At 44.1% G+C, this 13,629-nt stretch overlaps 1 protein-coding gene across 2 annotated transcripts in view; it reads right to left on the bottom strand.

The window, feature by feature from the left end:
• The window catches only part of NEBL (nebulette), a 157,066-nt gene extending 144,025 nt beyond the window's left edge, over window positions 1-13,041 (bottom strand). The window contains exons 1-2 of one of the 2 annotated variants that reach the window (XM_044424582.1): window positions 12,789-13,041; window positions 10,354-10,448 (exon numbers count right to left, since the gene is read on the bottom strand). In XM_044424582.1, coding sequence (XP_044280517.1) covers window positions 10,354-10,448; window positions 12,789-12,857 — 164 coding nt within the window. In that variant the 5' untranslated portion in view covers window positions 12,858-13,041. The remainder of the gene's footprint in view (window positions 1-10,353; window positions 10,449-12,788) is intronic. The other variant, XM_044424581.1, reaches the window with a different exon arrangement.
• Between the last annotated feature and the right edge of the window lie 588 nt (window positions 13,042-13,629).

Raw genomic sequence — 13,629 nt, 5'->3', positions numbered from 1 at the left:
AACTAAACTATTACAATTAAAACAGTTTTAGTTTAAATCCGAGGGGGGGGGGGGAGAGAGAGAGAAAGAGAGAGAGAGCAATGTTACTTGCAACAGCAAGAAGAGACAGTCCCAAGGGATACTATTTTGTCAGAAACATTCATGGGCAACAGCCCACCTCATCATATGCCTAAGAAAGCTTATGCCACAGTAAGTTTATTGTTCTTTAAGGTGCCATGGGACACTCTTATTTCAGACCTTTCGTAACTTTATTGCCGGATGACCTTTAGTTCTTTCTCTTTTTCTCTCTCTTTCTAACATTCCATGCATTTGAAAGGGGTAACATAAGAACGCATGAAGCAAGTTTTTACTCTGCTGAGCTTAACACCACATTTGCAAAGATCCTGGCCATAGTAAAGCAAATCTCTTGGCAGTAAAGTTAGGTAACTCTCAGAAAAACAGCAGAGATTTGACACAGATAGTTTAGTAGCCAGGTTCGATTCAAGCTAACAATCATATCTTTGTTGTATTCATTTTCCCAGGCTAGAAGCCTTCTTTCATTAACAGGTGAACTTCAGCCACTGAAAAGACTGTAAGCCATCCTTCAGCCTTGAAGGCTGAAATCCTACACACATTTACCTAGAAATAAGTGCCTTTGAAAACAATGGACAACTTATTTATTATCTATTTTCATTTTTAAGCTTTATATTTACTCCAGGAAATGACTTGATGGGAGTCAAAACAGAGATTTAGGGTGCAATCCTATCCATGCTTAAACAGGAAAAAAATGTTTAGTTATTTAGACAGGAAAATAACTTCTGTCAAAACACAGATTTAGGGTGCAATCCTACCCCACAAGTTCCAGCATGGCCTGCTAGAGGGATACTGAGACTTAAACGTCTTTTTCATTCTAAACATTCATAAGACTGTGCTCTTAATCACTGTAATCACTGTAAAATGTATGCATGTATTGTATCTGGTAACCCTATTTTGCCTTAACACTCTTCTGTACACCAATCTTCTGAGTCCTGCCTGCACTTAAAAAAAAATATAAAAACCTACTTACATTACAGCATCTTATTAACATGTTGCCTTAAATAGGAGTGCCAAGTATATGCTGCTAACAAAATGTAGCTCTAACCTGGAAAAAGTATTCTTACTGACCAACTTCAGGTTAAGACAATGACTACTGCAAAGCATCAATCGCACTGTGAAATCACAAAAGTCGGCTTCCAGAACAATGCCCATTACATCCAGTCTGACCCCTGAAGAGTCTACCATTTTGAAAGTGCATTTAAAAGCACATTTTGCAGTGAGGAAAAAAACTTTCTCTTAGTACAGGGCTGGGGAACCCTTGGCCTACCAGATATTGTTGGACTATAATTTCCAGTATCCCTAACTATCAGTCCAATAACATCCGGAGACCTATAGATTCTCATCTCTGCCTTAGCAGGAATTAGCTTGGAGGATAGTTACGGGGCGGGGAATGTATATTATATTCTTTTAAGTATTAATCTGTTTTCAGAAATTGGTACTTGTTGAGACTCAATAGGAAAAGGGAAATATGGAAAAAATAAGTTGAAAATTTGCTATGGTTCAGAATGGATCTGTAGGTAATCCATCAAATGTTCATCAGAAAATACTGATATTTCGTGCTTATGCTCTACTATACAGTTAGACATTTTCCTAACCCTACCTAATATCCACAAGTCTCTGATAGCTCCTAGATCTCATTCTCCTCTACTGCTGTGCTGATTAGCAATCTATAATATAATATATCAAGATGTTTGCAAGTAGTGGCAGCACTGAAATGCTACAGGGTTGAGTGAGCTGCCCTACTGTTCCAGGGACTGGGGCAAGTAGACATTCCTTAGCTGCCACTTATGAGCTACTTGGATGCTAAAGCAGCCTTCCACATTGTGGAATCCTCCAGATGTTTTGAACTTTCACTCCCATTAGCCTCAGCCAAGATGGCCAAATGGTCAAGAATGCTGAGAGTTGCGGTCCAACACTTCTGGAGGGCAGCACATTGGGAAAGGCTGTCCTAGAGACACAAGGTAGCCAAAAGGCCCAACCCTCAGATATTACAGTCTACTCAGATTCATCCAATTCTGAGGAGGAGGCAGATGGGCAGAAGAGAGCAGGCTGGGTAGTTTCAGGTTACCTAGTTAAGGTTCTCAGGCAGAGCTGAGGACCAGCCCACCACAGCAAAACAGAGAGATTTCAAAATGGGCTGGGAAGGAGACTGAGGGTGAGTTCCTTGACTGTGGGGAGATGACAGGCAAAGCACACAGACCAGTTAAGGAGCATCTGGTATTGCCGCAGTTTGGCCCTCAAGCATCAGGAGCCACCCTGAGCATGGAGTCAGAAGCTTCCTGGAAGGGAGGGGAGGTGACAAAGTTTTGGTTAGGATTCACCTTTGTACATGGGTAGATGCTTCTTCCACATCTCAAGGAGAACCTTGATTTATGCTGTTTTGTAATTTGTTGAGCTTTAATGGCTGAACTTCTTAGGGCTCATCTAAGTCTGCTGAAGAGGGAAAGAGGGGAAAAGATAGCTGTTCATGATGGAATCATTGACAACTTTGACTGCAGACCTCTAGGCCTGAAACTGACCCCCAAAATTCTTTGGTTACTACTAAATTTATCCAGGATCACTCAACTCGGAACTGATGTAAGGAAATTATCTACAGTGCTCTTACTATAAGCAGCATATCCATGGAACCCTTGGAGATAAGAGGAATTATTGTTAACAGATTACACTTCTAGAGAGCAAATGCAAAATAATATCTCCATGCCCAAACTAAGATTTCAACATTGTCAACATCCACACTGACCAACAATTTTCTACAACCTTTGTATCTCAGGTAACTGGAAATGGACTTTCTTATTACCATGTTCCAATAACTGTTTTTTTTTTTTTTGCTTACTCTGCTTTTTGATCTCCACAAAATAAACCCATTCTTTGAGTTTATAGTCCCATCTACTTTATCTTTAAGCTGTACTTCACTCAACCAGAATTCTGGAGCTGTTGCTTTCCTCTCCTGCTCCCACTCCCACACATTCAAGTTTTTTAAACCTCTTGTGTGGAGGAGTTTTAAGAGAGATGTCTAAAGAAGAATAGGAAAAATATGGAGCAGACATAAGAATTGGAAAGGAAGCAAGAATATAGAAAAGACTATATGGGAACAAAGAAAAAACAAAACTCAAGAAAGAAAAGATGGAGAGAATGTGGACCATAGTTGAGCAAATATCAATCAAACACATAGTAACTTTTTCAGGGAAGATGAGAATACTAGGTAATTTTAAATCACGTTCATGGCTCATTACAATCACCTAACCACATCCACTAAATTACCTCAGCTATAATTCTTGTTATTTGGGCTGCTCTTTTTGACAGATTAGTTTAACAACACTGAAACATAAAATACATACTGAATTTCAAGAATATGGGTTGCATTCAGACTTATCCAAACCAATGAAATCAATGAAACATAAAGAAGTTGTCATGACTAGCAAGTCCCATTTTTTCAGAGGGTCTCTTCTAAGAATGACCGCATCTGGATCCAACCTGATAAGTTTATAACTTGTGTCATTTTGATTTTCACCAGGAGAGAAGTTCCATCCATTAAATGTACTTGCCCCCCTCCCCAAAGAAAGACATACAATCCCTGCTGCCTCCAACTTGCCATTAGGATTACCCCCAATGCCCCACAGATGATCTAGCTCATATTTGCATTTGCTATATCATTAAGCTCACTCTTTTATGTTCTGAGCCATCAGAACTTCTATAAAACAATCTTTACAAAATTGATGGTGTCAGTGCCTGAGTTCAGCCTTTGACACCCCACTCATAACTAACTGTTATTGAGTATAAATATGGCAAAAGCTGGATTTAGCCTATGGGGACAGTTATGTGCACATGACAAGCTGAGAACAAGTTGAGGCTGCTGAAAGCTGACAAAGATTTGCTTCTTTCCATAGCTACCATCATAGGACACTGTACGGAGATGCTTCCCTTGGTCCTTCTTGGTCTTATTGCTTCCCTTGGTCTTATTGCTGCCTGAATTGAGCATAAGGATGGGCTTTTAGCACATTCATTTCCAGGGCTATGTTCACAAACTAAACTATGACAAGAACACTCCTGAGGCCCCAAAACATTGTCTGAGGGGTTACAGAATAGTTGATATTCCTGGCTCTGATATTGGAGATGTTGCTTTGGCCTTGAAGCTGAAAATTGGAATTCCAGCCCTGCTTTCCTGGCCTCTCACAGCCAGCATGGAAAGAGTTGTACCTGCTGCTCTCTAAGGTCAGGAAAGCAACTTCAGAACACCTAAAGTGAGAAGGGGGGATTAGAGAGGGAAGCAGACTGGAGCAAGGAGGACATGAGCTACTCTAAAGGTCTTCACGTTTTATCTTTATGATATCTCAGCTAGATAAACAAAACAAAAAAGCACAGCTAGCAAAAATGTGGAGCCTGAGAATAGGGCAGTGAAGATCACCTCCATCACTTCTCCTGTTCTGCACTGGATGCCCATAAGCTTCTGAATATGGGGGTTTCTGGATATCCCCATAGCACTCTATAAGGCATGCTATAGCAAACCAAAGGCCTACTCAGTCTATCATTCTGTTCCTATCATGGCCAACCTGCTGTCTGTGGGAAGCCCACAAGTAAAACAGGAGTGCAGTAGCACCACAGCTGGTGTACATAGGCATGCCACTTCCGATAACATATAGCCACTGGGACTAGTCACTATGGATAGTATAGAAAAGGAACCCAACTCTAACACATTGCATTCTGCACAGTTAGCCATTTAATCTCTGAGGAGACAGACGTGAGCAGATAGATAACTCTGTAGTCATAAGACTAGCTAGTGAAGATTCTGAGGCAGAGCATGAGAACCAGCCCACCTTGGACAATAGAGACATTTCCAGACTGGAAAAGGAACAGATTAAGAGGGAGTTCCTTGACCTGCTCAGGACACAATGAGTAAAATGAGTGGGCCAGTTAAGAAGTATGTTCCCATCATCTAACCTTCAAGCAGCAGGAACCACCCTGAAGGTGCAGTCAGAAGCTTTTTGGAAAGAAAGGGAAAGAGGGATTCAGTTGTTCATGTGGGCAAATGCCTCTCTCACATGTCAAAGAGAACACTGCATTGATTTAAACTGTAAAGATTTAAACTGTTATTCTAAAGTTTCATCTGAGTCTACTGGATTAGAAAAAACAGCAGGAGAGCCCTGCTCAAAATGGATAGCTGTATCATCACTTGACTTTGTAAATTCCATGCTTCTGCATCAGGATATCCAATCACTAAAGATGTTGATATTTTAGCATGCTGAAATAGCATGCTCATCTTTTCCTAATGCTTCTCAGATCAGCATACCCCACCCCTGCAGAGAAGAACTTCACCGCTACAGTTAATATAGTCACTGGTGAGAAGTAATGCAAGTCTTACAATATCATCAGCTTGTAGGAATAGGAAAATGCATGTCCCTTGGGTAGTACACATTTTATAGCTCCATTTCTGAAACATTCACATTCAAAATGACAGTTCTCTATGTTCCCCATCAACCATATGCACTAGTTCAAAAACCCAACATTAAAAACGAAGAAATTAATTTCACACCCATTGCAAAAGCAGTCTTGGAGCAAAAAGGTCCTTGACTGTCTATGAATGAGTTCTATTTCTAATTAAAGTAACTAAGAATGCAATCCTATATGTGCATGTTTTAGACAGAAACAAGTCATTTCTTGGGGGTTGTATGACTTTTTTTTTGTTTAAGTAAGCATAGGATTGTACTTTAAAAAGCAAGTAAGAGACAGTAAAACCAGATTGAAGTACAGGATATAAAATAAACTGATTTCCAACACTAATAGTTAACACTAGAATGGCTGAGATGACGTGTTCTCAAAAGTATATGCGTAAAAATCAGCTCTGTGGTTTTTAACTCAAAGCCAACTCAAGGAAAGTTTTACAAAACACTTCTAGAATCAACTTTTCATACCAAGAGACACATCTATATTTTGGTCCATTATTTATTTTTAATTTCTATTACTGAAGAGCAGATCAGTTGCCAAATGCATTCACCCTTCCCCCCACAGCAGCTTGACAGTACTTGGAAGGAGTGCCAGTTTCCTACTAATATTAAAATGATCAAGCTATTTTAAAATAACTAATTACTGAAAAAAACTTGATTTTATTTGACTAACCAGATGGAAAACAAAAACAAGTGAATGAATCAAGAACTAGAAGGGCCGCTAGTATGCTTCAGGGATCAAAAGAAAGCTCTGTTTTCTCTCAAGTAAGGACTCACCATGAATACAAACTAGAATTACTGGGCATGATCCAGCCAACTTAAACACTTTTAAATCACATTTGTTCCAATAGGAAAGAGTGGAACAGAAGTGCTCAATTTGGACTGGATTTGTGCCCATAACTCTTTGAAATTCATTTAGGAGTAGCCCTCAGGCAACATGAGAGATCAATTTGAATGGAATCATTCAATTTCCAGTCTAAAAACAAGTGGCTTTTCACTTTCCAGACAGGTTAATGTTAAGGAGGCTGATTTCAAATTGATAGCATTTAACACCTAAAAGGACAGACAGAATTGTTAGCCTCTGTTGTAAGATCTATGGTCAAACATTAGGTTGCCAAAGGATTTCCATGTTCTCCATATGCCTCCAGTTCAATTGTCAGAACTGGCATGAAGGCAAGGGCCATCTCGGAGGCAATTAAGCTTGCTTCCCAAGACACAGCTTGAGTTTGATGGTGACTAAGTGTCCTAACCTCTGAATGCCCCAGAGCAAAGGTGACAGTCTCCCCTGCCCCCAAATACAACTGGAGGATCCCCCTGCTACTCATTGTTTGTGTTCCTGACTATCTGGTTAAGCACTTGCCCAGCCACAGAAGTGTCTACCCTCTCACTTTCTGGAACCATGCCTGGCACTCCTTTTGTTACCTTTTGTTAGCTATGGAATGTCTGTTGTAGCAAAACTCAGTTTCTTAAGATTAATAACTTAAGGTAGACTTTCTGACACATGTTGCCTAGTTCCTCTTGCAGGTCCCAGCCAAATACCCATCTTTGTGCTTCATCAGCCAGTGGAAACTCTTATGGAAATGGGAATGCCTCTTCTTCCTGATATGTTCCACTACTACCTGGTAAATGCCAAGGCACAATTGCTCTTTCACCATGTTTGATTTCAAGGACTTCCCCCTTCTTCTCTTTGCCTCAGCATATTAAGGGTAGGTAACAAACACCCTTCGTCTCTCCCCTGCTTCTCCTTTCTAGTCATTCAGCTCATGGTCTTCCTCTGTCCCTTGCTTTTCATCCTTCCTCCCCCACTCCTTCTGGGGTAGCCTTCAGACTCCTGTCTTGTAATCATCTGTGCATAAGTAGATACTCCTTTTGCTTCTTTTTATACAGTAAAATGGGAAAAGAAGTTTATATTCTAAAGAAAATCAATGGTAATACTCCACTATCTAAAACAGAGTCCTAGATATATTTATTATATATATATACACCAGCATTTTTCCTGCAAGGCACCCAAGCTGGCTTACGTAACCCTTCCTCTGTAATTTATCCTCACAATAAACCTGTGAGGCAGGTTAGGCTAAGAGTCACTGACTGGCTCAAAGTCACCCAGAGGCTTGTGGCTGGGTGGAGACTGGCACCAGGATCCCATGAGTCCGAGTCCAACACTCTGACCACTAGACACACTACATCCTAGTTCCTTTAAATCTCAGTAATATACTAGTTTCTGAGCCAGCTGTACTAGATGGATGGGGCCAGGGGTATCATGGCAAGTTTAGAAGTAGGGGGTCCCTTCATGATAATCAGAGTCACACCTCAAAGCCCTGCCCCCATCAAAGCCACCTATTTCCAAGATTGTCACAACCTATGATTATGCAATAAAAACGAGCTTTGCCACTTTGTTTGAATTTCTGTTGAGTGATGAATGCAAGATGGGAGTATCTCTTTCTGAGGTGAAACAATGACAGCTGCCAGAAGTTATTTCTTATTATCTTATTTATTATGAATGAATGATTTTTTAATTACAGTCATACCCCACTCTCCAGCCAAAAAGCTCTCACAGTGACTTATATGGAATTAATAAGGCAGTTCCTGTTCACAAGCTTACTAACCAGGATTGGGGGGCCAGGGGGGAAGGGAGGTGGGTTTCGGAGCAGCAAAGACAAGCTGACCACATGCTGTTGAAGAGCAGAGATTGACCATGAGGGAAAGTGTCACAGAAAACACATGTGCAGGCCTCTCCAGGGAGGGAGTTCCCAGGAACTGTTGGGGACTGTAAAAAAAAAAAAAAACCAAAAAAACCACCCATGTTCTTAACCCATTAAATTCAGGACTTCAGCTCAGTTGCCAGCCACAAACTGGCAAGGCTAAGTCTCTTGAGAGGGATATTAACCCTGGCTTCAGGGACCCAGTGACTGCCCCCACAAATGCCCCCTCCACTACACAATTGTGTATAGCAGTTTCTCCTCTGGCAGGAACAAAGCCAATGACTGTATAGGAAAACGGCTCCCCTGGTAGGAGAATAACCCACCAATCATCTGCTGTTACAAAATAAGTATTCTTGGGACACAGAAGCAGGTTCAGACATGTATCAGATACATATGTTACTAAGTGGACATAGAAACAATGAATTGCTTTGTTTTTGTTTTGTTTTTGCACAGGTCTGGTGGAACTACCCAAGTACTGGGGGGAGGGGCAGAGAAATTTAAAAAACCCTCAGACATCAGGTTCCAAGTGGTCCAGAAATGCATAATAACCAATTCAGTACATGGCAAAATATTATTACAAAATAAGGGATCAATTATTATTCCTTTTCAAAATGGCAAAAATGAATCATGCAAAAATAGTTGATAGAATATTAAATCAGGGTTGTTTAGTGCAAGGGTTCTACTCAAGGAGAAGCTTTTACATCAATTAACAATGAGTCAAGTTTATCCTGAAGATTTCCTACTGCTGTGGAAGCTGCTTTAGCTTACACAGAAACAAATATGATACTCACTAGGAAACTCCAAAATGTTAGCTCTACATTGACTGAAGAGGCCTTATTTTTAATCCACAGTTGGTACTTATCACATGAGTGTAAATTCTACACTGATCGCATAGATACATTGTGCCAGGATAACATTAAACCTCTTTCACTTTAATTTTGAATACTGCAACATTTCTTTACCTTTAATCCTATTTGTTTTTGGTATTTGTTTATTTTCTTATTTATCCTATAAATAAAATAGCCTCAACTAGGAGAATGTGGTTCTTTACATTTCCAGGCCCCAGAGCTATTTAGAGCTTAAGAAAGCCAGATTTTAAATTGAACTTATGAAGGAGCAGCAGCCAATGTCGCTCAAACATCTGTGGGATGCATTCGTTGTAACTGGTCCCAGTTAATTGTGTAGCAGATGCTCCAAGAAGTTTGCAAAAGCAGCTCCACATAAAATGCATTTCTGCAGTCTAATTCGGAGTAACCAGAGTACAGGGAACTGTGGACAGCTTTCCTCTCTCTGGGAATAGGAACAACAGGCACACAAGACTTGGCTAATGAAAAGCCTTGTTAACACAAATGCAACTTGGGTCTCAAGTAACAAGTCAAAATCTATCAGCTTCCCTATGCTACAAACTTACTGTTCTAGGAAATCCAATCTTTGCCAGAAACTGCTGACCAGCACCTCCTTGGTCAGCTAAACCATCCCACCCATTGTACATTTATCTTTTCAAGACTGAACTTGAGTTTATTGACCTACATCCAGGACATAGGATAAACACCTTTTAAAGCATGCAGGGATGTGTTTATAATAGATTATTCAAATCAAACACAGATTATCCATAGTAAAGAAGAGTTTGCTATGGAAAAACAATCCATCCACTATCTGGAAACATTGCGAGCAGTGAGCAAGAACAACATACCCACACTTCTGATACCAGGGGAAGCATTGCAAGAAAGCAAACAATTGAAGCCAATGTCAGGTTCTCAGTAGACATATAGACTCTTGGAAAGTGACCACAACATGCCAAATATATTTTCTTCCTAAAATCTGTATTTCCAAAAAGATATTTGGTCACCCCTTTCAATTTGATTTCAAAAGAATACTTATCACTCACTGGCAGACCAATACTACTTTTCATTGGTTTCGCATTACTACTGAAATCAGTGACAAAGGAGACAAGTCTCTACTTTAGCCTCCACAAATTCTGTAGGTAGAAATCAAGGTGCACTATACATCTGGATGACTTACCTATGCCACACACACATATACACACAAAACATGTCCACACCACAAGACTACCTGGAGAGCTACTGTCCACATCCAAGAACTTTACTGCAAAACTTGACAGTGATAACACTTACGCGTTGCAATAAGGTTTCTTCTCATATCCTTTGTAGTTGTTCATGTTTAGAGCCATTTTGCAGACCTCGCAATGGAAGCATCCTTTGTGCCAGTACTGCAAGAGAATTCATCTTGTTATAATTGGGATGTTATCATTGCCAATGTTCACCATTTATACAAGAAAGTGGATACTCCATTCTGAAATTTACTCACATTTAGTGACACATTTTCAACAATTGACTTTATGGTCTTACAGCAGGGTGTGGGGGGTTGTTCATAATGTGATTTATTTCAACATGCTGCAAACGAGCCCTGCTGTTCATTTGATGGAAGGTGCCTGGAACCTCTTCCTCAAATTCTGCCCTAATTGGACAACTGCTACCTTTACAGAGAATTCTACTTCATTATGCTAGAAAAACAACAACTTACACATGCCACAAGTGCTATTGAAACTATTTCACATAATGTGGCATCCATACCCTACTTTACCACAACTAAAGCAATGTCTTGTGTTTTAGGAAGTTATAAGGCAATATTAAAATTGAAACAGGGGTCAGAAAAATAACAGCAGAGTAAGATTTCGCTTCTTCCTCCTAACAGACAGATCTCACTGTTCTTTTCTAACCTCTCCTCCCCGGCCCTTCCACCAACACACACAGAGAAAGGAGAGGTTATGCCTTGCAGGGATGGGATGGAATTTGCCCAGACTCAAGTGTTTACCTAGCCTCTCTTGATGATTTTTGAAAGTTGCTAGCAATGGAAGGTTCTGTTCCAGCAAGCTGACATGCTCATCCTGTGAAGCAATTGACAGGTGTGCCCTCCATTTGACTTAAGCATTAGATGCAGATTCAGCATTCGTGCCCTTACAAATGTCAAGCACAATATGGTTGGAAGCTTGGTAGAAATGTAGGAAGCCATCACATTAGTATTGAATAAGCTGGTTCTTTCCTTGAAGACCATACCTTCCTTGATTTCATATGCTTTTACGCACACACACTGAAAATATGTTTCTCATTAGGGGAAGAAAGTCATTTTTATCTATCTACAAGACTCAGCCCAGAAAATTCTCAAGACAGACACTGCCCATTAAGCCTACTTACGTGTTGACATAAATAACCCACACCCTCAAATCTACTAATCCCCTTTTTGGGGCACGGATGCATCTAACCAGAAGCATCTGTCATAGCCACAGCATTTGTGGTTTTCCTCAGACAATTGTGCTTTTGTGAGCACCACCGATGGAGTGAGCAAGAGCAAGACGCAAGTTCAAAGGGAGCAGCAGCATTTGGGTGCAGATGATGCTGTGCCTCACCCACCGCTGAGCAAGCTGCCCGTCACAACACCACACAAGCCGGGCGGAGGTTGTGTAAGAAACTGCCAAGCAGCATCCCCTCCCTGCGTTGCAGGCCCGAAGTGCCTGGCGTCCCAACCAGAGATTTGCCTTTGCAAAGGGTGACAGCCCCAAAGGGGAGAAAGAGGGTAATTTCCTCACACACTCTGGAGCCGACTGAGCGCGGCCAAAGGAGCGAACGGCAGGGTCTCCAGCTAACTCCTTCAAAAAAAGGGGGGGCCAAGCTTACCCCGCTCCCCCCCCACACACACACACACGCCCTGGCGAGTATGGTTAGCAATGCGTCAGTCTCCGGATGGCACGTTAAGTACAGTCTTCTCACCCGCCAGGGTTGCAACGGGGGAGCAGGCGCGGGTCCTCGCTCGTTCGGGCACCTGCAAGGCTTCCGCTCATCCCCCGCGGCCACGAGCCAGCTCCCCGGGCAGGCGGAGAAGCCCAGGGCACCCCGCAGCGCAGGTCCCCCGAAGGCGCCCGGGCTGGGCGTCCACCCGCCCTCTCCCTCAATGACTAGCTGTTAACCCTTTCCGGAGCTCCCTCGCCACAATGCCTCCCCCAGCGCCGCTGCTGCTGCTGCAACATACACCTTCCCTCGCGCACAGCCTCCCGCCAAGGTTCTCTCTGGGGACCGCGACCCGCTGAGCACGGGCTCAAACGCAAGGCAGCCTCCAACTAGGCCTGCTGGAAAGGGGGAAGGCGACATGGGCAGCCGCCTCTGCGTCCCCCTCCCCCTCCCCCTCTGGCCTCTCTAGACATAATCGCACGGGGGCATCCACCTCGGGGGACGCCTGCTTGCGCGCTCATGAGAGAACATGCGAGCCCTACGGGGTCAGTCGCGGGGTCAATCCAGTCTGTTCAAGGCACTGGAGGAAGGGAGCCCCGCAGCTCTTTCCCGGCAGCGACGCATTTCGCGGCGTCCAGCCCGTGCGCTCTTCTTCCAGCAGGTGAAATAAAACGATGCTTGACGCGGAGGGCAGCGGGGCCGGCGATCCACAGCCAGCTCTTCAGCCCCCCGCCCTTCCCTCCACCCCCACAGGCAGCCCCGGCTCTCTTTCCAGCCCCCGCAGCCCCTCAGCGCAGCGCAGCGCAGCCCCCTCCCGCGCGCACCTTATCCAGGCAGTTGACTTTCTCGGTCGGATAGACGACTTTGCCACAGCGGGCGCACTGAGGGTTCATGGTCAAGCTCCCCGCGAAGCGCCCCGGCGGAATCGGCCGCCCGGAGCTGCTCGGGCATTCCCTGCCCACCCGGCGAGCGGAGCGAATGGCCGCGGACTGCAGGCGAGGAGGAAGGTCAGCGGCTGAGGAAGCGCGGCTCCAGTTGGCGGCGGCTGCGGCAGCGGCTCGGCAGCATGTGCGAGCGAGTGGGCGGGGAACCGCCGCCTGGAGCCTCCTCCGCCTCGTGCCTGCGCGCTCGGCTCCCCCGCAGAGCCAGCCCGCGCTGGAGGGCGAGCGAGCGAGCGAGCGAGCGGGCGGGAGCTGCAGCGCGCGCGGGCGGGCGGGCGGGCGGGCGGCTGGCTGGCTGGACTCGGCTGGCCTGCGTCTTTCCGTCCGTGGGCACGCCAGGCCGCGCAGAGGAGCGGGGACACGCGGCCTAACTTCTGGGGACCGCCCAGGAGCAAGCAGCCCAAAGCCGAGCGTGAATCAAGGCCGAGACATCGTTTCCTTCCAAACTTTTATTATGTGGGCAGTTCGGGGCGGAGCTCCAGCGTACAGCTGGGGCCGGACCTTGGGGTAAGACCCGGGGCGCGGAGCCCAGGGCGGCCCACATGACTACCCGGAGAATGGCAGATGTGGCGGACAATCTGCCTCATCCCTCCAGCGCCCTCAGTGCTGATGTTGTTATTTAAGCGAGTTTAACATGCAGAACAGCACTTCATTTTTAATATCCAGAACGGTAGTTGTGTTATTCTTTTAACATATCAAGAATATCAGAGCAGTTGTAAGGCAT

Source organism: Varanus komodoensis, unplaced genomic scaffold (assembly GCF_004798865.1).
Source record: "Varanus komodoensis strain SLA01 unplaced genomic scaffold, ASM479886v1 scaffold15, whole genome shotgun sequence".
In the NCBI taxonomy this organism is placed as follows: Eukaryota; Metazoa; Chordata; class Lepidosauria; order Squamata; family Varanidae; genus Varanus; species Varanus komodoensis.
This window is presented reverse-complemented; position numbering and strand designations above follow the sequence as displayed.